We start from the raw sequence: 23,033 nt of genomic DNA on the forward strand, positions 1-23,033 counted from the left end.
GGAAAAATGCCCAATTTTTTTTTTTTAATTTGAAAATTTACCTAAAGTCAAAAACTATAATCGTAAACCAAAAAATTAAAAAAAATATCCATAATACCGGAAACATATTCGAAATATCCAAATATACCTAATAAACACAACATATTTATGATCGGATCTAGGGTAGGACCCGGACTCAAACAAAGACATGTGGGTGCAAAAAAACCCAATAGGTCATTTTCTTTGGACCTGAATTGAACCTATATTTTTGGGTCGGTTCGGTTTGTTTTTTTGATCCGGATATAATTATCATGCCTAAAAAAACTTAAGTAAAAGTGTACATATAAAATCTCAAATAAATTAATTCATAGATTATATAACTGTTAAAAATTATATTTTTTGATAGAATAAGATTTTGTATTATAATATAATCCAAAAAATCCGCGCTTTCCAAGCGCGGGTCAAAATCTAGTATTATGTTAAAAGTATCATTTTATAAATCAATGTATAAAATATTTTTTTAATAATAATGTTGGCCTTTATATTATTCGAGCCCCATTATATGTTTCATTCTAGAAAATGGTATGCCAGATGCCATTTTCTAGTCTATTATTACACTATAGGATAGTTTTTACTACTAATGTAGTTATAACCAATCACACTTCCTAGCTATAAACTAACTAAATAAGCTCGTAATTAAGTATCTATTTTTACCAAAACAAAAAATTAAGTATCTATTACACTAGCTGAGTTTACATCTGTTTCTTTTTAGTTAGAAAACAAAACAAAATGGATCCATGTATCTGTAAAGAATTTAGCCTAGAGAGAAGTAAGTCAAAACCAAAAAAAAGCGTGTGTTTTGATGATATCAACATGTGTAATATGATCTTTTATGTGCTTAAGAGGAAGGTCTAGAACTTCTGAGTGACAACAGAGTTGGAGATGCCAGCTTGCTCGATGGTTTGGTCTAAGTCAGTCAGTGGTTTAGGAGGAAGCTGCGTCCCCATGATGAGTAATTGGTAGTCTCTGGAGGCATCTGGTGTAGCCGCGTCAATGAAGTCTCGAACGTCTCTGATGGTATGGTGAGTAGTAGTGAACCGGGAGACAATGGGCGTGCCGTCTGCTAATATGACCTTGATCGAGGTCGTTGGCGCTGTGGGATCCGTTGATGGTGTTGGTTCTGTGGTCAGTGAGTCGGATGAAGCTGGTGGCTCGGCTAGAGTTCTTCCCACTCCTTGGAATGGTTTTGGTGAATCCTGCTGTTACCAAAGAGCTTTCAACATTTCAGCAAGAGAATATGCATAAGCATTAAGAGAAAAAGAGATATAAATATACAGGGAAGTCTTCTTGTTGACGCCTAATGAGTGTGACAAGGAAACGCTGTTTGGTCTCTGGCGAATCGAGTACACGTGGTGACTCCAAGCTTTCTACGACCTTGAATCGACGTTGGAAACATATATGTTAATCAAATCCAAGTGAATCAAAGCTTAGGAAAAAGCACCAAAGAAAAAATATATTAAACCTCAAGAAAGATTGCATTATCCGGATCATCCAATGTGGATAATGGATGATCATCGAGAGTGAAACCATTCCTCCAAATAGTGACAAAGTTCCGGACCACTTGAGGAGTATCTGAAAGAATTTCTTTTACGCCTCTTGAATTTAGTCTTCTTGATGATGATGGTAGAGGAGCTCTTTCTACATCATCTGATTCCTTAGCAGCGTTCAAAAGATTGTTCCTAAAAAAATACATAAATATTCAGAAGCTTCTTGTTATGATGTACAACGAAGAGACATTGTGCTTACGAAACTAAAGATTCATCTCTCTTCCACAAAAGATTAAAAGAGACAATTAACCAACTTACTCTTGTTCATCGAAATTTTCAGCTCGTTGAATGGCCTCTCTACTAAACGGATTACGTGCACGGGAAGGAGACCGTGGTGATCGCAACCGTATCGGCGGTGGAGATATTGAAACACAAGTATCTACTCGAAGAGGATTCGAAGACTGAGTACGTGAGTCTCTAGAGTTTGGAACATTTCTCCTGGCGGAGGCGGCTGCGACGGCAACGACTTGGTTGAAGTCCGAGACTGCAGCGTCGATATCCCATTGATGAGCTTCAAGAAAGAGTCGAGCGACGTCGCTCGAAGACGATGTGATCTTAGTAATAAAGGAGATTATCATTTTCTGGTGAATCTCCTCCATCGCAACTATATTCTTCTTGTTGATCTTTCTTTCGCTCTTCTCAAACTTTCTGTTTTAAACGAACTTCAAAACGCGCGCAGTCATCTCTTTTAAAGAACGAAACGCAGCGTTTTATATATTAAACGTTCGTTTATTTGTAAAGGCAAAATCGCTAGGATCTCTTATTGATTAATTTAATAATTAAACGTGATTAAGAACTTTAGTTAGGAGACACCTTGATTTTGTCCTCCAATGCTAGTTTATTATTTAGGGGTTCTTAAAAAAAAATTGAACATTGTATATAGCTTGGATCGCTGCATCTCTACATAACTATTCAACCAATGGGGGCATACTCACGAGTAGCTGCAGGATAAATGACACCGAGATTTCACGTCGTCGATGATTGCTCATACCTTCTCATTCTCTCTGCTCCACCAAGCAGCTCTCTCCTCAAGAACTGCTCAAGCTTCTTCTTGTGAGACCGCTTTTGATTCTCGAGATCGTCAATGCTAGCGTGTGTTCCTCTAGCTCTGCCTCAAAAAAGGACATATAACAGTATGAGTTCCCTCAGCTTAGTAAAGCATATGCTAAGAGACTAAAATCAAGTTAAAAATCATAACCACATAGACAGGAAAGAAAGTTTTCAGTAAGTGAAGAGTTCTTTTTAAGTAAGAGACTAAAATCACATACCTTTTGTCACTAATCGTGATGATATAGAGAGCCTTAGCAAGATGAGCTTCATGAATTTCACCTTCCATTAACAGGATTAAACAAAGTTTCCACCAAAAACAAAAACACCCAGTTCTGTAATCTTCTTTTCTTTAATGTCTTCCACTTGGAACCAGATGCTCCATATATCTTTAAACATGACAGTAAAATGGGTAAGAGAGGAACACAAAATAAACAATGTCTCAAATGCAAAAGATGTGGAGAGGAGGAGATTACATGATTGAGGAGCTGAGTTTGCTCTTGGTCAGTGATGAAACCAGGAATGTAGAAGACTGTAGGGGCTAAGACCTACCCTGAAGCACAAGCGGAAGAGTTCCAACTACAGATCCAAACTAAAATACTCGCAAAGCTATTACTCTGTCTCAGCTATATGATGGGGAGCAAAAGAAGGAACCAAAGTTTTTTTCAACTATGATTCTTCTGTGATATAATTAAACCCAAGCATAAAGAAAAAGGAATAGGAATGAAACTAACCAGAAACTGCAATAGGAATCTCTCCGTCTCCCTCTCCCTCTCCTCTTCCTCTTGCCCCAGAACTCGGAGGTCCTATCTCAGGTCTGAATCGCCGGAAGATTTTCTGCATCAACTTGAGACTGATTTTTTTCTCTCTCGAATTCTCCTCCCACATGACGCGTGTCTTACAAGAGACGGTTCTTGTGTGTCTTACAAGAGACTGTTCTTGTGTGCCTTATTTAGGAACGTTGCTTAAGTTAATTCCTATTTTTTTTTTTAATTTCTAATTACCCTAAAAACTCACCTAATAGAACATCTCTAACCCATAAGACTATTATAGTGTCAAAACCACAATATATTAATGTAATTTCAGCACTAAAAAAAAGTTTTTCTCTAACCATAACACTAAACTAGAACTTGACCCGCGTCTTCACGCGGATGCTTGATTTAACTTGTATTTAACATAAAATCATAAACCATTGGTTTAATAAAAAAAATTTTATGCATATAGAATAGTATATATTATTTTATAATATAGATGTTTGATAATAATTTTTTTAATTTATACATAATATTATATTATTTTTTATAACTTAATGCAATTTGATATAATTGTACTATTTATATATTGATCTGTTGTTTTTTTGTGAATTTATTTTCAAAAGAAAAAAACATACCTAAAATTTTAATTTTTGCATTAGTTTTCTATGAATTATCTTTAATTTTATGATATTTTGTTTTCTTGAAAATTGAACTCTCGAATTTTTTATATTTGATTAAACTAAATAAATTAATGCTATATTTAAAATTCTTTTATATAATATATACTATATATTTCAGTTGTGTTTTTATTTTCACTATGAAGAAACAACAACCATTGTTATTAATTAATTTAAATTGATTTTAAATGTAGTGGCAGAATTTGTAAATAAAAAAAATACAAAAATGAAATATGTTATTTATTATAAATACAATGATTAAATATGTAAATGAAAGAAAGTAATAAATCTGCTATCAATGTTTACAAACAATTTTCATTTATTTTTTATCCTTGTTTCCAAACAGTACTAAAGGTACTTCAGTTTTAATAATATAGATTTCACACTAAAAGATATTTTATAATATTATATGTATTTATAGTTTTATTTGTCATTTATTTAATTATCTATTTTATTAATAAATTAAGTGAATAGTGTTTTATTGGAGTGAATAGTGTTTTAGTGTGGTGAATAGTATCACACCAAATTTGATGTGAAATTATAGTGTTGCACTAAAATAGTGTGATTTTTAGTATTAGTTGAAGAAGGTTTTAGTGTCAAAATCACACTAAAATAGTGTTTTGGAGTTGGGTTGGAGATGACCTAAGAATCTTTAATAATCATGTTCTTAGGTCAAGTCCAACGAGATTGCATAACGCCAAAATAGTGATGTATTTGATGATTTCTCTCTCCAATCACACGGCAAAAGCAACGCTATTTTTGTGTGATTTTTTTCCTTGCTATAGTGTTACACCATATTTGGTGTGACACTGTAGCAACGACCCAACTTTTTTTTCGCAAAACTGTTTATTTCAATAGTGTTTGACCAAAAAAAATTGTTTAACTATATTTGACTATATTTATGTCACAGTATTGTTTTATAATTAGATTTGATATTTTAATTAAAATAAATATACCATATTCTTTTTTATCTTTAACATTGATTTAATATAAAATATTAATTTATATGAAAACAAATACATAACAAAGTTTAATTCAAACACAATAATATTTGAGAGTTTGTTTTCATAATAATATCTTAATATAATTTTTTCATATAATATATCATATTTGAATTAGAAATATGTTTTACAAAGTGAATTAGAAATGTTTTTTTAATTACAATTTTAATATTAGTTAATATATGTTAGTCATAAAATAATAAATATTTTACTAAAATATTAAAAACAAAGAATCTTTTTAATAATTTAATAATAGAGAATATTTTTTTTAGTGTAAGATTTGGTGTTATGGTTGGAGAGCTAAAAATATATAGTGCTCAAACTACACCAAAATAGTATAATTTTGACACTAAAATAATATTATGGGTTAATGATGCCCTTAGTACTAACTACTTTTTAGGCTTTAAAATTTGACAAAAATTACAATCAAAACGATAGAATAAGCTTCTATTGCAATATAGGAGAAAAGAAAATTCTTCGAAAGCAATAGCAACCAGCGACAAAATTCAAATCCAGATTTGTCTTTGTCTTTCTCCTTCTCCACATGAAACACCAATTCTGAGCACAGCAGTTCTGTATTGATGCCTCATCGCAAACACACGACAAATTAAGAACTTCAATGCCCCCAATACGACAAGTAACCGGTACAAGCAGTCCAATCTAGCTTTGTTAAAGTTGCTTCTAAGCATTTCTCGTGTGTAACCTTATCCATAAGTGAAACGAGCACTCCACTTTTTCCTTTAAAATGGAGTAACATAAAATACGGAATAAAAATATTTCAATCATATTTCATTTTTTACTTCATAATGAGATTTATTTCATAAATGAAATAATTTATATTTTATTTGTTCATTACTCCATTATGAAATAAAAAGAAATTGAGTAAGACTAGGGCAGTTTTATTGGATTCCATATTCTATTTTACTTCATTTTGAAAAAAAAAAAAAAATTTTACATTGGAGATGCTCTAAACAGTCGGGTGCTCATCAATTTCATCCTTTTTGGTGCTTCCCTTATAAAGAACTCAAGCTGTTCAACATAAGTGTTCAACATAAGCAAACGCTTCATCCGCACCAACCAAGAAATATTGTGGAACCAACCGAAATGCAGTTATATTCCTAGTACTCTTGGAAACCACAGCCTCAAGTCTAGACTTCTCTATATTTAACCGCAGCTATCTCCACTGAGAAAAAAGCCCTATTCCGACTCTCTGGAGGCTGCTGCTTTTTTAGAGCATCTGTAGTGTTTGATTTCTCCCCCATCGTCTCCCTGTATATTTGTATTTTCAGAAAAATAGTTATGTATTAAAATTAAATGTTTTTTTAAAAAATAAAACCATTCACAATAAGACATTTGGTATAAAAGTTTCTCAGTGTTTTCTGAATATTTTTTCTTTGGCGATCGATTCTTAACTTTTCTTTCTCTTTCTACTATTGTTTTTTTTAAATTAATTTATTTGACAAAACACTGATGTATAACGTGACTGATGCGGATGGTCATAGAAGCTTAGGACGTCTCCAACCATGACACCAAATCTGGGGTTGAAATTACACCAAATTTGGTGTTTTAGTGTCATACATTTTTTACCATCTCCAACCATAACACCAAATATTACACCAAAAGTACTATTATATATTATTTACTATTTTTAGTTTTAATTATTTTTATATTTTTATTATTTTTAATTGATAAATAATTATTTTACCACACTTAGATATTATGTTTGTTAAATTTTGTGATTTTATGCTTATAAAATTTATTTACATTTATATTTTTGGTTTAACAATATTATATGTTTTATGTATTTGTTTTATATAAAATATTATATTAAAATTACTAACTATTAATTATGAAAAGCACATAACAAAGTAATATATTTATTTTATCTTTGAGTGTTTATTTCAAATTTAATATGCATTTTAATCTTATCAACTTATATTATTTATTTCTATATTTTATAAAATACAAATACATTTTTTTATTTTTAAAATTAAAATATAAATTTCGATGATATTTTATTTTATTTTTTCAGAATATAAAGTATTTAGTGATTTCTTACTTGAAAATAAATAAAAAATATTTTAATTAAGGCTAAATAATTAAAAAATACAAAGTGTACAAGATATTTATGTTTAGTTGCAAAATTTGAACTAATTTATAATAATAACTGAACTATATTATTAAATGAAACATAATAAAATACATATATATATATATATACATATTAAATATTTGGTGTGATGAATAGTGTTGGTGTAACACTATTCACTCTACACCAAATTTGATAGATTGTGTAATTTTTTAGTGTTCCATTAGAAATGAAATTACACCAAATTTGGTGTCTTGGTGTCATATTGGAATTGGCCTTAGTGAAAACAAAACATAAGAATTTTTTTAGCCCATCAACAATGAGAACAGTTTAAAACAAAATAGTCTATGTGTTGATATTATTAGAGAAAACAAGTGGATTCAATCGAGTTGAAATTCTTTTGATGGGTATTTTTTACCATGTGGAAAAATTTGATTGGCGAAAATGTTGGACCCGTGTCTACACGCAAAAACTATATCTGGATATGATGCATATAATTCATTTTCAACGGTTGTCCAGTTTTTTATGATTTTTATCTCCACCAAACAATTTGAATTCATTTATTTTATAATACAAATTAAAAATAAAATAAAAATTATATCAAAATTCATGATTTGATGATCTTCGAATAGAGACTAGTCTCATTTCATTTGGATGTAATAAAAACATCATTTTTACTATAAATTTTATTAGCTTTTAAACAACTGTTTAGTGTTTTAGATCTAAATTACATGATTCAAACATTAGAAAGTTTTGGGGCTTAACATAATTTATTATATATTGTTGCATTAGTTTATAAATGATGTCAAAAAATTTACATCACTTAATAAATGATTCTGAAAGTAGTGATGTAAATTATTTGTATCATTTTATTTATAATCGATGTAAAAATATTAAATATTTTCATCAGTTATGATAACTGATATAACTATATATTAGTTGTAAGAAATGATACTAACATTTACATCAAGGTTTTTAACTGATGCTAATATTAACATCAATTAAAAAAATTCATTTCAATAATTTAGATTATGTATTATTAATTAATATTAAAATTTAAAAGGATTTTACTAGTTATATTATATATAGTTATTGATTTAAAAATATTAGATAAATTTGTACGAATGGAATAATAAAATTAAGTATTTTTTATTAACATTTTGTTTTTATTTCCACTGAAAACATAATCCAACGTAGAAGAAAGAAGAAAACAAAATACAGATAAAAGCTTCCAAAAGTATTCATCTTTTTTTTTTTAGTTCTATGTCTATTTACTTCAGTTGATTCATCGTAAAATTCTTCACTAGTTGATATTCTGAGACTTCTACTCTTTTTCCAAATTTGGAATCAATCTCATCTTCTTATATACTCTTTTCGTTTCTAAAAGTAAGATTTTTTAGATTTTCTTCTTGTTTCACAAAGATAGATTTTCTATATTTTTAAAGTACTTTTTATACTTTTGAAAAACATTAATTACAAATATTTGAATTGATTAGATTTAATTGGTAGAAAGTAATTGGAAAGTGTATAAAAAATAAAAAATAAATTAAATTGTAAACATTTATTATATTGTTAAAATCTCTATAAAATCTTACTTTCGGGAACGGAGATATTACCTTCAAAGCTCTTGAGCTTAGCAGCCCCTTTTCCCAAATATACTGAGCTTAATTAATTTGGTTGCTTAACAATTTGGTTGTGAAAGCACCGTAGCCTATTGGTTAAAGTTTAAAGGCTTCTATACCCAGGTCTGGGGTTCGAATCCCAGACTATGCAATTTATTGCAGATTACAGGAAATCCAGGTTTCAAGTTTCGGAGGGAACGGTTTATTAAACAATTATGCAAACTACAGAAGAAAGACTTACAAGAGATCTTCAACATGGTGCAAGTAAAATCTGGCCAGACGTGGATTTTCATAGGACAGCTAAGGTGATGCAGTTAGGTATAGGTCTTCATAAGACATGTAGTATTGTCGGTTGTTGATCGTCTATGTAATCTTTCTCATATCATAATTGTAAGATCATAATAAGTCAGCGTTAAAAAAAAAACAATTTGGTTAAATACTTGCTACTTTGTTTCAGAATTAGTAAGTCTTCTGAGCCATACTAATTAACTTTCCATAAACTTATAAAGAGTTTTTGGGTTAGTATTTTTCATGATTTGTTTCTTTTGATTATTTTATTTCTGTTTTATATTTTAGGTTTTGCTCATTTTTTTTTAGTTTTAGTGTACCTAAATTGGTTTTGATTATTTTACAGATTTCTAAATTTTTAGTTTGGATTAAATTAATTTATTGAAAAAATATTCAACATACTAAATGTTGAATAGTTTATTAGTTTAGTAACGTGTGGTTTCCGAATAAATAAAATTATATCTATTTTTTAGAATACTAATAATACTCATATATAGTGTATACAACTATTCACATTCTAAAGCTAAAAAAAACTAATCACATTTATTTATCAATATTATGAGTTGTATAAACTTTATCATAACTATTTCAGATTTTGTATAATATTCCATGTGATAAATATTTTTTTTTGTTAGTTTTGCCTTAGACCCCTTGATAGCTGAGCACGGCACTGCATAAATACAAAGTCTTAAACACTTGTAATATTCTTTTTTTTTTTAACTAGGAGAAGAGGATGGTATAAAATTAGTTGTTTTTTGGACTGAAAAGATTAGTTGTTTTAATGAATTAAAATTAATGAAATCATGGCCAACAACTGTGGAATTGGATTCTCCAATAACCAATGTTCAAGTTCCAAGGAATCAAATTTCAAGTTATAAAACCTAGAAAGTAAAATGTACTTTTAATTATACTAGTAATTAGATTCAAAAGCATCAAATTGAGTAACGTAACGTTCAAAATTTGTTTTGAGTAATGATGTAAATTACTGTTAATTATTATCTGCACTAATCACTATCAGTTTAATACTATTCTCTTTCTCGTGTACTTCATAAATCTCAAGTGTTTGATTAAAAAAAAAATTCTCAACTGTATCTATGGTTCTGGATAGATCATGTTAATGCAATGCTTAAAAAGCGAATTAAAAAACTTGATAAATTTTATTTGTTTATAAAACCTGTAAATACGGTGAACATTTTGAAGCCCGATATTAGGCCTACCCGATATATATACTTTGGTAGGTTTAACACATATCTAATCCACATATATTATAGGTTTCTTAAATATAAAGGTTAAAGCAACTATTTATTTTCTAGGAAAAACAAACACTTTTCCTATAAAAGGATCAGAACACTGACGGCTGATGATTGACACTTGGCAAGTAGCCCTTTTAATATAACCTTTAATTAGAAAATAAATATAAAGAAGAAAATAAAAACATTTGAAGATGTGTGTTGTAGAATCGAGATCTGATTGGTCGAGACAAAAATAAGTGATGCCCACGTTGGTCACTGGCTCTTCACCATATTGTCCCCTTTTGGGTCTAACCAAAAACTCTTCAAAAGCTTTGACAAAGTGAATCTAGTGATACTTACTTTTCTAAAGTAAAAGCCTGAAGATAATTAAAAGCTAGACTCATCATATATTGGAAAACTATACTTTCTATTTTAAAATAGTTGTTACATATCTGAAATCTGATGCTATATGTAGTTTAGAGACTGAACTATCTGCAGAAAAGTAAAAAAAAAATGATATATTTTATTCTTCACAGATAATGAATAATCGTATATTTAATAAAGTTATGATCCAAAACACAAAATTGAATAACTATTTTTTCTTATAGATAAACAATGAAATATATACATATATATATAGATCTTTAATATTCCTTACTGATTGAAACATACAAAAAAAAATTGGTCACAAAGGATTCTATAAAAACTAAAAAGAAAACTTTTATAACTGAATTTAAGTAGAGGAAAGAAATATGAACCTACATTTTATGGTAGGTTTGGGGCATGTTACTCATGGAAATAAGAATCATTGGTACGATCTAAGAGCTGTAACATATTATTAGTAAATTCAGGATTATCCTTACGTAGAAATGATGAATTTTTTGAAATAGCTAATCAATCGTGTGACGTATAATGACAATGTCGAGAGATTCTCATAGTCATAAATTTGCAAATAGCTAAGTTGTGTTTGCAATTGAATGTTGGTAATGGAGATAGTTCAAGGTCCATAGAAATGGCAAACGCGTGTACTTTGAAACCATGTCTCCACATCCATCAATAATCCAAGTTAGTATTTTTCTCCCTTCAATCTAAGTGTAGTCCTTTACAAACAATTAGTTGTAAGACTAATTATATATAATCTCTGTAATTTATATAGCAAAAGATTTGTATTAAAGAATTGGATCAGGTGTAAGGAATCTGTGCTGAGGAACGTGCGAAAGCATCTCTGAATTGGCAATCTCAGGTGCTGTTTCTGCTATCCCTACGTCTACGAGTGTTACACATTTGTATACACCCTCTTTATCATATTTACTTGCACAAGTGGCTATTATTTTAGTTGTTACTTCCTCCTTTTACAAATAGTGTCATTTTGATATTTTTCCTGTTAAACAAAGAATATCATTTTACAATCAAATGTATTTTATACTTATTTTAAGCTTAGTATTAATTACAAAATAAACTATTCTTATAAATAGTTCCATTTAGTTTTAAATATTACTTCTTTTTTTTTGATGAAAGTTTTAAATATTACTTATTAAATAAATGTAATTGTTGACAAAAAAATAAGTGTAATTAATAAGAACATAAATGGATTTTAATCATTTTTAATGTGTGAAAATGTCAGTGTGAAATTTTTATGAAACAGATAAAGTAATGTTTGTTGAAACTCCAGGGTAGTTGTTATAAAATGAAATGAAATATAAATTCATATAAATTATTTTTTAAAACATGTAAGATATTCTTTGGTTTATATGTTATTAATTACATACGGATAATGGTAACTTAGCTGAAAAGCTGAGTTGTAAGACATCTATATATATATATATATAACCAGATATGTACCATATATCATTTGGTTAAGTTTGATATGATTTGGGCTTCACTTCATACTTAGGTTTATTCAAATATACTTTTAATTCCAAAAAGTTTATAAAACCCCTTTCTGAATTATGTTCGGTGTGATTGGATATAAATAAAGACGTTTAATTGGTTTATCTGAGTTCCAGATTGGTTCTTAGAAGAGTTTTAGATATTCCTAGTGGAGATACGACATAAGTAGTGCCCATTAAATATATCTAAATGAAAACAGCTTAAATTCATTTGAGCTGTAAGTACTTTCTGAGGTATTTCTCATGTCTGTTCTATCATCTATGGGTCTTAACTTGGTACTTTACTAAATAGCCCTCGGGTTGTATCTACCAATACGACTCAAAATAGACTAATACCTATTTGTTTATTCCTCGAAGAGATTATTGACCCTTACTTCCTTTTTTTTCTTTTCTCTCTCTTCTCTTTCTCCTGATTCCTTCTTCTTCATCGACCTTTTGTGTTGCAAAGATCTAGAAAAACCCTAGAACGGGGAAGATCACCAAGGTCGAGAGGAAGACCGAAAAAGGGTTAACTTAAATTGATGGGGAGAGGGAAGATTGTGATCAAAAGGATCGATGATTCGACCAGTAGGCAAGTCACTTTCTCCAAAAGAAGAAAGGGTCTCATAAAGAAAGCTAAAGAACTCGCCATTCTCTGCGATGCCGAGGTTGGTCTCATCATTTTCTCCAATACGGACAAGCTCTATGACTTTTCCAGCTCCAGGTTTCTCTTTTACTTTAGTAACTCACTCGATCTTTAAACATCTTAAACTAAATACATAATATCTATGTGTATATGTATTAGTAGATGGAAGTATACATGTGCGTACTTATATAATATCAAGTATGTGTTTGCTTGGAATGGTTGGATTTATTCAGTGAGATTTGTTTAGCTGTGTGATCTGCTCATTTGTTGTGAACACTTTTATGCATCTTACTCATTTTAGTTTATATTTAAAAACGTGGTTAATATATCGCTCCTAAAACTAATCTTTGGAAAGGAAACTTACTTTGAACGGAGGATGATGCCAAAGCAAAAAAAAACTAATTAAGGAAGTTACTGGTTTAAAGAATCATTCTGGCTTATTGTGTGTGTCTGTGTGTGTGTGTGGACATGTGCCATTGTGTCTACGTATAATCTTATATCAGGTATATATGTTTGTGTTAACAATATCTGTAAATTGTGTATCCAGAGTGGAAGTATGACTTTTCCAAATTTAGAAACACTTGGGAAGTAGAGGACGTTGTATACTCAAAGCTAAGACAAGTACAACGTTCACATACTAAAAGATGATAAAATGAGTGTATAAGATGATCACCATAAACACATTTGGAGATGATATATTGATATGTAATATGCTGTTTTTCACTTGCAACTTTGTATGTATAAAATAAATCTAATTTTTTGTGTGTATATAGTACTATGGTATATAGAATGACTAGAAATTTAATTTGTATTTTAACTATATATTAGTGTAACAGTTTTTTATTTGGGGAAACTTATTTAAAAATATTACTCGAAATATGTGGATTCTAAAGTTTAGAAGTTTAAGGGATATCGATCATCATTGATGTGTATATATCTCAGTATTTTTATATGGATACTGAATAGCTCAATAAAAATACCACTGCAGATATATATTTATAGTATGCACCAATATGTGTACTTGATACCTAGAAACTAGCAGCAAAGTTTTGAAAATATATTACTTCCAAATGTGGTATATATATATGTTATCTTTGTTTTGACGATCAATCTTTCTCATAGTTTGAAAATTAAATTGTTTAATATTGACAATGAAATCATCGTGAATATATACTATCAGTGAGTATATATGCCTACCCTATAATCTTTTATGTGACAACAATTAATCTTAAACCTTGTATTATAAACAATAAAATTGTTTTAACAAAAGAAAATATAATAATAAGATTGTTCCGTATAAGTACTGAAGTTTTCTGTCATTAGCAGTGGAAATGGAAATGTTGTTTGCAACAAGGGAATAAACACTATGAACTAATTATAGGTTAAAATCTCAAAATGAACAGTATGAAATCGGCTATTGAACGATTTAACAAGACCAAGATGGAGCAGCAACAACTATTGAACCCTGCATCAGAAGTTATGGTACGTATATCTATACAAAACTTACACAACATACAATACAAGAGGAGAGAAAGTTATCGTAACAAAGATCTTAGTCATGTTTGTGTACACTTGAATTTGAGAGTTGATGAGTTAAATTTTGTTGCGTGTTATAGTTTTGGCAGAGAGAGGCCGCAACTCTAAGGCAAGAACTGCACTCGTTACAGGAATATCATCGGTACGTACTTGCTTAAAATTGAAAATAATCACGAGTTTTCAATTCAAATCTAAATGGTAGTTTTTGCATAAATTCATGTTTTTTATTTATTGGTTTTTGCCTTTACTCACTTGCGATATGTGCTTCCTAATAAAAACTTCTCTCTTTTTCTAGTAGTAACTACTTTTTTGGAGATATTGTTATGATTATGAGTTGTGAAAAAGCTCCCAAAATGGATATTATGTCCTTAATAAGTACCTTTCTAGATACACACGCATATATATATATAGCCATCTGTTGCGCAGCAAGATATATACTCATGTTCATGAATATATGTGTCTTTGTGTCTTTGTGTTATCATGTAATTAGGGCAATAAAATATGTGTATTTATCACATGCAATAAACTTTTGTAATGAAGCAGACAGCTAATGGGGGAGCAGTTAAATGGTTTGAGCGTTAATGAATTGCACAATATAGAGAGCACACTTGAAATGAGTTTACGTGGAATTCGTATGAAAAAGGTAATATTTTTATATATATGTTTACTCTAGCTCGTCTGTCTTGGAGTATGATGATGTTGTAATTGACCATATATAGAAAACAGAAATTCGAACTAATATTCAATTTTTCCGAACCTTACAGGAACAAATGTTGACAGATGAAATCAAAGAACTAACCAAAAAGGTCAGTACTGTTTGATATATATCAATTACGATTCTAAGTACATTCAGAATGTTAAATAATTTCCTTTTATTCGAATCCTAAACGCAAATGTGAAATGCAATTGATTTTCTTATAAACTCGCTTTTGAGTTTAAAATTACGACAATATTTTGTTTGAAAAGAAAAGTTAAATTTGTGTGTTTAACAAGGAAAGTAAATAAGATATACTTGCACATAATCTATGTTCTGATTTCTAGTTTTTTTCAGATTCGTATAACTAGTTCATCTTTTGCAGAGGAATCTAATTCACCATGAGAACCTCGAATTGTCAAGAAAAGTACAAAGGATTCATCAAGAAAACGTCGAACTACACAAGAAAGTAATATAAAAACGCTATATTCATTACAAGTTTTAGTTTGCAACTTCATCCTTTGAATCAAAATCTCCTAGTTGAAGCTAGACATACAAAAGTTGTACTTAATGGTCTTGCAGGCTTATGCAACGTCAAACACAAATGTATTGGGACTTGGTGAGCTTGAAGATGCAGCCGATGAATCACATGCACAAGTTAGGCTGCAGCTAAGTCAGCCTGAACAGTCCTGTTATGATTCCCCACCAAAGAGCTAAGATCATAATCAAAAGATACTTGTGTGTTCCTGATTCTCAAAACCCTTCAAAAGTATATACATGCATATAATAGTGAAATCTCGTTTAAAATGTGTCAATATGTTTTCATGTAGGGCAAAGTGCAAGTATGATCAGAGAACAAACCGAAGGTTCAACTATGTACAATATAAATATGATCAAGCAATGAAGCTGCATGTCGTTTATATTTGTTCTAGCTTTCTCATTTGGTTTTAAGTATATACTTAACCAATATTAAGGAAACGCATATAGTTTATAGTTAAGTAGGGTGTTCAAATTGAAATTCGGGTTGATTGCAGTTTGTTTCTCGGTTTTCCGTGAATAGTAATTAAAATATGAGAGTGTTATTCTGGTTCATACTTTGGTCGACTTTATTTTACCTTTTGGTTTAGAGTGGTGATGATGACGGAGAAGCCTTTGTTATTAGGAGAAAAAATATTTTGGTTTTTCTTAGTTTTTTTGGAAAACTAAGAAATATTTATATATATATATATATATGAATTCAACATTTTTGAAAAATGAAGATGAATTCAACATTTTCATTCATTCATGTCATCCTTTTTAGAACCTAAGCTTTAAAAGATATAAATATGATTTTTTTTTATATATAATTTACAAGTTAACAATTTAGAAAATATCCTAAAATAGCATTAAAATATGCTCATGTTTCAAAATATCAGATAAGGAAAAAAAATCATAAAATAGTCATTATTAAAAAGTAAAAAAAAAACACATAAACCCATCAATTTCAAGAGTTAAGATGGAGATTTTGGATATGAGTTTAACGATTTGGGGTTAGAATTTATAATCGAAGATTTAGTGGTTATAATATAAAATTACTTTTATTTTTATAAAGTTAAATAACATTTTAAAATATATTTAAAATAATTTTTATGCTAAAAGTATTATCATAAAAAATAGGCTGGTCGAATACTATATTGGTTATTTTTCTTTGTGTATTACTTGTGTGACAAAAATTATTTAGGAGATTTGCCCTACAATCTAAGTAGATTAATATTTTCTTAGTTTACCAAATTATTCACTTAACTTGCGACATATCTTGAATCCAAAGACTAAAGATTAGTTGTAATAGTGTTTTTTTCTTTCTTATCTTTTGGTTGGAATAGTATACCTCAATGTACAAGAACCAAGAATTGGTAATCGTTGACATTACGAAAAAGATTGGATACTAACTACGCATTCTACAATGATATTTACCAAAAAACGAAACGGCCCACCAAATGTAACAAAATTTCATATAAACGAATAATCACAACTCAGCCCCCTCAGTTTCTCTTTATTTCATCAAACGCCCGTTTCTTCTTTCTTCTTCAATCATAAGACAAACCTGCGATGAAAAAGGAAGATAGAAATTGACAACTTTTTCTGAGAGAGAACTCGAGAAAAAAAGGAGGTGACCCTCGTTCTGTAATCGATTGCTGAATTGAATCGGAGAATCTGTGAGTTGTGATTGAGTATTGTGGAAGAAGAGTAATGGCGAAAGCAGGAGGAGGAATCACGAACGCAGTGAACGTAGGAATCGCTGTTCAAGCAGATTGGGAGAATCGTGAGTTCATCTCCCACATCTCCCTCAATGTTCGTCGCCTCTTCGAGTTCCTCGTCCAATTCGGTAACTTTCTCGCTTTCTCCGTGTTGGGTTTTGAGTCTGACTGCTAAATTTAGAAACTTTTTAGGGTTGGGAGATGAAAAAGTTCGTAACTTTTTTTTTTTTTATGTTTGAGATCTAATTTGCATTTGGTTCGACTCTATGTTGATGTCGTTATCTTCTTAGATCCAACCTCTTTGGTTGTGTGTTGATGAGACTTTCTGTTGAGCTAAACTGATGAGAAGCTTTCCATTAATAGTAACCTATGAGTTGCTGTGTGTTTGTTTGTTCAGAGTCGACGACAAAGAGCAAATTGGCATCATTGAATGAGAAGTTGGATCTTCTGGAACGTCGCTTGGAGATGCTTGAGGTCCAAGTGAGTACCGCTACAGCTAATCCTTCTCTGTTCGCTACCTGAAGCCAGTGTCTGAACCTTTGGCCTAATCAGAAGGAAGAAGAAGCATCTTTTCGTTTTTGAATGTGTATCCGTCGAATCATTCTTTCCTTCTGCCATAGATGTAGTAAACTATTAATATGAATCCAGACACATGAACTGTGTATCTTTGTCTATCCCAGTGTTGATGTAACTTGTAAGATCGTTTGAGTGCTAAATCGTTTCATTATGTCACGTAGAGTTTTGCTTCATTTTGATCTTTGTGGAACTACGGATCATTGATCATTTTCTTGATCAAGAATCTGTCTGCCCATTGATGTTGCTTCTGAAAATATTAGAGCCCTTTCCAAGGCTAAGAAGCTATATATAGATCAGTTAGGATGCAAACGTTACACTACACACTGTTTGTGTTGCTGCTAAAGAATCACAAAAGGTTTATTATAACCAACATAGTTTGTTGATCTCTAATCAAACCAGGCCAGAAACAGAAATATGATTTATACAAAAGCTGCAGAAGAACTGAGATCTGTCTTAAGTCTTGTGGAGATTCCTTAAGCTTCCTCTAATTTCATCTAGAAAGTCTTTGCAGAGCAGAAGCTGAATACAAAGAACCCACCGGTTTTGAAAAAGTGAAAGGAGTTATAACCGGTTTAGATTTCACATTGTACAAATAAGTAGTGGATTTTGAAGGGAAGAAGAGACTGTTTAGACCGACCGGTATACTTTTGATCGCACTAGAAGCCTAGAACGCATAAGATAACCGGTATGACTTAAACCGGTTTAGGCCTTTTCTCTCCAATTATTGGTGGTGGGAAACGAATATTACTGATAGGGGCCTTTTAGTCATTTGATAATCATCTTCCTTGTGATGATCGATATCGTACAAGTCTCAAGTCTCTTCCTTGTGATTATCGTACAGTTACTCTCAATTCGTCGTTATATAGCCTAGCCACCAGCCTTTTATTCTCAGTCACAGGCCTCTCATCGGAAAAAAAAATCTCCGGCGGAGAAGTTAAGTTCCCGGCGATCGGAGGTATAGTTTCCGTTGTCTTCCGGTGGTTTTTTTTTTCTTTAAATTTGGGATTTTGATTGTTTCTTGAAGGTGAAAAAGTGATTGGAATCGATGGATCATGAAGTGGAGTGGCTTGAAGCTCAGAAGATAGAGACGAGCGTTGACTTGCTTGCTGCAGCTAAGCAACAGCTTCTCTTCCTCGCTGCTGTTGATCGTAACCGTTGTCTCTACGACGGGCCTGCTCTTGAAAGAGCCATCTACAGGTACAATCCCCCAAGTCATTAGATTCTCTACTTTGTGATCAGACCATTGATGGGGATGTTTCAGGTACAATGCTTGTTGGCTTCCTTTGCTTGCCAAACACTCACTTAGTGAAGGGCCTTTGGTCCCTCCTCTTGACTGTGAATGGATTTGGCATTGTCACAGGCTTAATCCTGTAAGCTAGCTAACACATAGTTTTGTCTTTTTAAGAGAAAATATTATCGTTGTTGGGTGTTTTTGATATGCTCTTGAATCGATAGGTGAGATATAAGTCTGACTGTGAGCAGTTCTACGGGAGGTTACTCGACGTATCTGGCGTTGTCTCTTCCGTGAATGGGAACTGCAAACTTAGAACTGAAGATTTGTGGAAAGGATTGTATCCTGAGGAGCCTTATCACCTTGACTTGGATAAGGTAGTCTCTGATAAGTCTGCAGATCTTGAGAAATGCACCAAGTATGATTTGGTTTCAGCTGTGAAAAGGCAAAGCCCGTTTTACTACCAGGTAACTTTGAACGATTTGTTGTTAATATCATCATGATTACAGTTATGATGATGTTTCTGATCTGTTTATTGTGGTACTTGCGACAGGTTTCGAGATCCTTTGTAAGCAACGACGTTTTTCTACAAGAAGCTGTTGCTAGATATAAGGGGTTCCTCTATCTGATTAAGAAGAACAGAGAAAGGTCTTTGAAACGTTTTTGCGTTCCGACTTATGATGTTGACCTTATCTGGCACACCCACCAGCTCCACCCGGTAGCTTACTGTAATGATTTGGAGAAGCTCATTGGTAAGGTGTTGGAGCATGACGACACGGATTCTGACCGTGGCAAAGGTAAGAAACTCGACACCGGGTTTTCTAACACTACTGCTCAGTGGGAGGAGACGTTTGGTAGAAGATACTGGAAAGCCGGTGCGATGTATAGAGGCAGTACACCTGCACCTGTCACAACTTCTCCTTATGCTTTTGATGTTTTGGCTAAAGAACCAACTCCAGAAGACGATTTAATCCGAGTTCCAGAGGTGGAAGTTGTTGAGGTAGTTTCCTCAGCTCTTCCTATTGTTTATAATTTTGCAGTCTTGTGATACTTTTGAAAACATGCAGGTTCTCTTGGAGATTATCGAAGTTAGGAACATACCAGATGGACATAAAGGAAAGCTCTCCGTTGTGTTTAGCAAGACTCAGCCTGATTCTCTTTTCGATGCTGAGCGTAGGCTCACCATTTTATCTGAGGCTGGGGAAAAGCAAGTTGCTTTTTTCCAGTGTGAACCAACAGGAGAGCTTCGTTTCCAGCTTGTCTCCACTTCACCTTCTAAGATACCAGTTTCCAGGGAGCCTAAAAGCTTAGGCTTTGCGTCTTTGTCACTAGAAGAGTTTTTCTCACCAGCTATCACTCAACTCTCTGTTGAGAAGTGGCTGGAGTTGATACCCAGTAAAGGTAGCAGAACAGATCCGAAACCCATAAGCCTGAGAGTCGCAGTGTCGTTCACTCCGCCGACACGCTGCCCGTCTGTTTTACACATGGTTCAGTCGAGGCCGTCGTGGAAAGGCTATTGTTTCTTTCCAATCATCAGAAAGTCCCGTCATTCCAAGAGTTCAACATATGTTGTTGATGAAGCCCAAACAGAGGTGATCTCGCTCCAAATGAGGTATGACATTATAGAAACAACATTCTCTCTTGCAAAATGAATGCATTTATGATAACGCATACCGCTTTATATAGTGATGGAGCAACACTTAAAGGTGATCACACTGCTCAAAGACAAGTGATTGGTGAGATGGGCTCTGGTGAAACTCGTGTGCTAGCAGAGTATACTGGCACTTTCTGGTCTTTGTTGGACTCGAAATGGTCACTCAAGCAAACTAATGTCGATAATCAGCTGTTTGAGCTTCTGGGAACTAGAGTGGTATGTTCTGCCGTTTCACTCCAAAATATTCTTCTTGTTTTGACTGTGTAACGCATTTCAATGATTAAATGCCTTTGATTGGTTTTACAGGTGAAAATCTTCTCTGGGAGAAAGCTAGATTATGAACCAAAACACTGTGCAAAACGTAGAAGCGATGAGGATTTCATGACCCTTGTAGAATTCTCTAAGCAACATCCATATGGAAAAGCTGTGGCGTTGTTGGATTTGAAGTTTGGTTCCATTGAGGCAAGTGTAAACTATTTGATTTTTTTCTTTCCTTCTTGTGCCTTTGCCATGATCATTTGACTCTATTATTTGATATGCAGGCCGAGGAGAATTGGTTGGTTTTGCCTGGGATCTTATCTGCTTTCATACTCAATACTCTTTTGAAGAAAGGAGGATCTAATGGGTTTGATGCCACAACCAAAGTGGCGCAACAGGAAAGCCTTAAAAGTAATGGACTAAAAGAGGAAAGCAAGGACACTGAACTTGTAGCTACGGTGGAAAATAAAGTGAAGGCAAACAGTACAAATGGGCAGACTGCAGGTGCTGTCATAGCTCCTGAGAAAGGAAGTGGTTGTGGCGGTGGTGGATGTAGCGGTGAATGTGGAAACATGGTGAAAGCAGCTATGGCTAGTGGTTGCGGTAGTGGTTGTAGTGGTGAATGTGGAGACATGATGAAAGCAACAAACGCCAGTGGTTGCGGTAGTGGTTGTAGTGGTGAATGCGGAGAAATGATGAAAGCAGCAAACGCCAGCGGTTGCGGTAGTGGTTGCAGTGGAGAATGCGGAGAAATGATGAAAGCAACAAAGGCCAGCGGCTGTGGTGGTGGTTGCAGTGGTGAATGTGGAGACATGGTGAAAGCAGCAAAGGCCAGCGGCTGCGGAGGTGGTTGTAGTGGAGAATGTGGAGACATGGTGAAAGCATCAAAGGCCAGCGGCTGCGGCGGTGGTTGTAGTGGAGAATGCGGAGACATGGTCAAAGCATCAAAGGCTAGCGGTTGCGGCGGTGGTTGTAGCGGTGAATGCGGAGACATGGTGAAGGCAGCATAATCTGGTGTTTGTTGGGGTGACAACCGTTGTGGCTTGAAAATCAATAGCAAACCGGTCAAGTTTGTATAATAAATAAAAGCTTATCTTTGTGTTTTCTTTCACTTAAGTTTGTTTTTCTTTTGTTTGTAAAAATGGAAAGCTTGTTATATATTAATATGTTGCATGGACACTAGTGGAGAGATACTCAATGCTGATGTCCTAAAGTACTCTAACTGAAGCTTAAGTATGTTGATGGTTGCTAGTTCTATGTCTTCCACCAAAACCTCGAATAAGCAAAATCTAGTTACACTGTAGGAAAAGAAAGTTTCATTGTAGCATTGAAGGCCGCTTGCAGTTTACCTTGTACTTGATGAAGTTATCTCTAACACATATAAACAGAACATTATGTTTTGGAGGGTCAATGTTAACATAATAATAAGTTGATACAAAGGACATTGAAGTGAGTATCAGGTTCATCCTTGTAAGTTTGTAACTGAAGTCCCCATTAGACTCAACAGCAAAGTCAGCTACAGCCTCACGGCTTTAAGTTTCCTATTGCTTCCTTTACACCTTAAATTACAATCCATGAGAAATAGAATCCACAAACATATAGTTGAGAGTAACTTGAGTTTTGTATAAAGTTCGATGTTTTGTTGTATGCCTGCTCTTCCATTAAAAGAAAAAAAAATTAGATAAAATAGTCATATCAACTTTGTGCGGGGTGATGATGGAGTTACGTCACAGGCATGTTAACTTTGAAGCTGCAAAGCCTGATTTGTTTGTTTCCCTTCTCCCTAAACGTGTCCTTTTGATCATGATGACTATAATAAGAACACTTCACTTCTTTTTTCTTATAAATAGTATTTTATTATTATTATTATTTGCTCTTATTTTCACTTTCACGTTGATTTTGTTATTAGAATTTTGTTCATGCTTGTAATTACCTCACTACTTCTCTAAATAATTAGATTTTTGTTATATTTTCTTAAAGTACTCCTGTTGGAATTTCATAACTACCGCTATTTTTGAGAAAGGATAAAACTGATG

General features: G+C 32.5%; 4 protein-coding genes across 11 annotated transcripts; 3 read left to right on the forward strand and 1 right to left on the reverse strand.

The window, feature by feature from the left end:
- Nucleotides 1-3,864, reverse strand: LOC103864368 (plant UBX domain-containing protein 5-like). 5 transcript variants are annotated; one of them, XM_033289500.1, is made up of 7 exons: nt 3,368-3,864; nt 3,110-3,181; nt 2,855-3,022; nt 1,845-2,694; nt 1,502-1,718; nt 1,315-1,413; nt 1-1,238 (listed from the first exon to the last, which is right to left on the reverse strand). In XM_033289500.1, the coding sequence occupies exons 4-7, from the start codon at nt 2,183-2,185 to the stop codon at nt 891-893; spliced, it is 1,005 nt and encodes a 334-aa protein (XP_033145391.1). In that variant the 5' UTR covers nt 2,186-2,694; nt 2,855-3,022; nt 3,110-3,181; nt 3,368-3,864; the 3' UTR covers nt 1-890. The 5 variants fall into 5 exon arrangements, with proteins under 5 accessions (XP_033145391.1, XP_033145390.1, XP_033145389.1 ...); XM_033289499.1 differs by having other exon boundaries at nt 3,110-3,186; XM_033289498.1 differs by having other exon boundaries at nt 3,110-3,225.
- A 3,133-nt stretch (nt 3,865-6,997) lies between these two features.
- LOC103864371 (agamous-like MADS-box protein AGL17) lies at nt 6,998-16,493 on the forward strand. Of its 2 annotated transcripts, none has more exons than XM_009142123.2 (8): nt 6,998-12,889; nt 14,215-14,293; nt 14,428-14,489; nt 14,891-14,990; nt 15,112-15,153; nt 15,427-15,510; nt 15,624-15,779; nt 15,872-16,493. In XM_009142123.2, exons 1-7 carry the CDS (start codon nt 12,708-12,710, stop codon nt 15,756-15,758), a joined length of 684 nt encoding a protein of 227 aa, XP_009140371.1. In that variant the 5' UTR covers nt 6,998-12,707; the 3' UTR covers nt 15,759-15,779; nt 15,872-16,493. The 2 variants fall into 2 exon arrangements, with proteins under 2 accessions (XP_009140371.1, XP_009140372.1); XM_009142124.3 differs by having other exon boundaries at nt 12,762-12,833.
- A 583-nt stretch (nt 16,494-17,076) lies between these two features.
- LOC103864372 (protein BRICK 1) lies at nt 17,077-18,063 on the forward strand. The gene is made up of 2 exons (XM_009142126.3): nt 17,077-17,406; nt 17,676-18,063. The coding sequence occupies exons 1-2, from the start codon at nt 17,271-17,273 to the stop codon at nt 17,798-17,800; spliced, it is 261 nt and encodes an 86-aa protein (XP_009140374.1). The 5' UTR covers nt 17,077-17,270; the 3' UTR covers nt 17,801-18,063.
- Nucleotides 18,064-18,592: 529 nt separating this feature from the next.
- LOC103864373 (glycine-rich domain-containing protein 1) lies at nt 18,593-22,248 on the forward strand. 3 transcript variants are annotated; one of them, XM_009142127.3, is made up of 9 exons: nt 18,593-18,809; nt 18,879-19,051; nt 19,116-19,224; nt 19,310-19,552; nt 19,639-20,085; nt 20,153-20,697; nt 20,772-20,955; nt 21,046-21,201; nt 21,282-22,248. In XM_009142127.3, exons 2-9 carry the CDS (start codon nt 18,900-18,902, stop codon nt 22,005-22,007), a joined length of 2,562 nt encoding a protein of 853 aa, XP_009140375.1. In that variant the 5' UTR covers nt 18,593-18,809; nt 18,879-18,899; the 3' UTR covers nt 22,008-22,248. The 3 variants fall into 3 exon arrangements, with proteins under 3 accessions (XP_009140375.1, XP_018514094.1, XP_033145358.1); XM_018658578.2 differs by having other exon boundaries at nt 18,610-18,809; nt 18,888-19,051; XM_033289467.1 differs by having other exon boundaries at nt 18,620-18,814; nt 18,886-19,051.
- Nucleotides 22,249-23,033: the final 785 nt, after the last annotated feature.

This window comes from Brassica rapa, chromosome A04 (genome assembly GCF_000309985.2).
Source record: "Brassica rapa cultivar Chiifu-401-42 chromosome A04, CAAS_Brap_v3.01, whole genome shotgun sequence".
In the NCBI taxonomy this organism is placed as follows: Eukaryota; Viridiplantae; Streptophyta; class Magnoliopsida; order Brassicales; family Brassicaceae; genus Brassica; species Brassica rapa.

Bases quoted from the DNA above. Each gene is read 5' to 3' on its own strand.
- LOC103864368 (XM_033289500.1), bottom strand. From the start codon at position 2,185: ATGGAGGAGATTCACCAGAAAATGATAATCTCCTTTATTACTAAGATC. The intron at 1,414-1,501 runs GTTTAATATATT...CGTCGATTCAAG, and splicing joins ATAATGCAATCTTTCTTGAG to GTCGTAGAAAGCTTGGAGTC. The intron at 1,239-1,314 runs GTATATTTATAT...CTTTGGTAACAG, and splicing joins GTCAACAAGAAGACTTCCCT to CAGGATTCACCAAAACCATT.
- LOC103864373 (XM_009142127.3), top strand. From the start codon at position 18,900: ATGGATCATGAAGTGGAGTGGCTTGAAGCTCAGAAGATAGAGACGAGC. The intron at 19,225-19,309 runs GTAAGCTAGCTA...TTGAATCGATAG, and splicing joins ATTGTCACAGGCTTAATCCT to GTGAGATATAAGTCTGACTG. The intron at 20,086-20,152 runs GTAGTTTCCTCA...GAAAACATGCAG, and splicing joins CAGAGGTGGAAGTTGTTGAG to GTTCTCTTGGAGATTATCGA.
- LOC103864372 (XM_009142126.3), top strand. From the start codon at position 17,271: ATGGCGAAAGCAGGAGGAGGAATCACGAACGCAGTGAACGTAGGAATC. The intron at 17,407-17,675 runs GTAACTTTCTCG...TTGTTTGTTCAG, and splicing joins CGAGTTCCTCGTCCAATTCG to AGTCGACGACAAAGAGCAAA.
- LOC103864371 (XM_009142123.2), top strand. From the start codon at position 12,708: ATGGGGAGAGGGAAGATTGTGATCAAAAGGATCGATGATTCGACCAGT. The intron at 14,490-14,890 runs GTACGTACTTGC...GTAATGAAGCAG, and splicing joins TCGTTACAGGAATATCATCG to ACAGCTAATGGGGGAGCAGT. The intron at 15,511-15,623 runs GTAATATAAAAA...ATGGTCTTGCAG, and splicing joins ACGTCGAACTACACAAGAAA to GCTTATGCAACGTCAAACAC.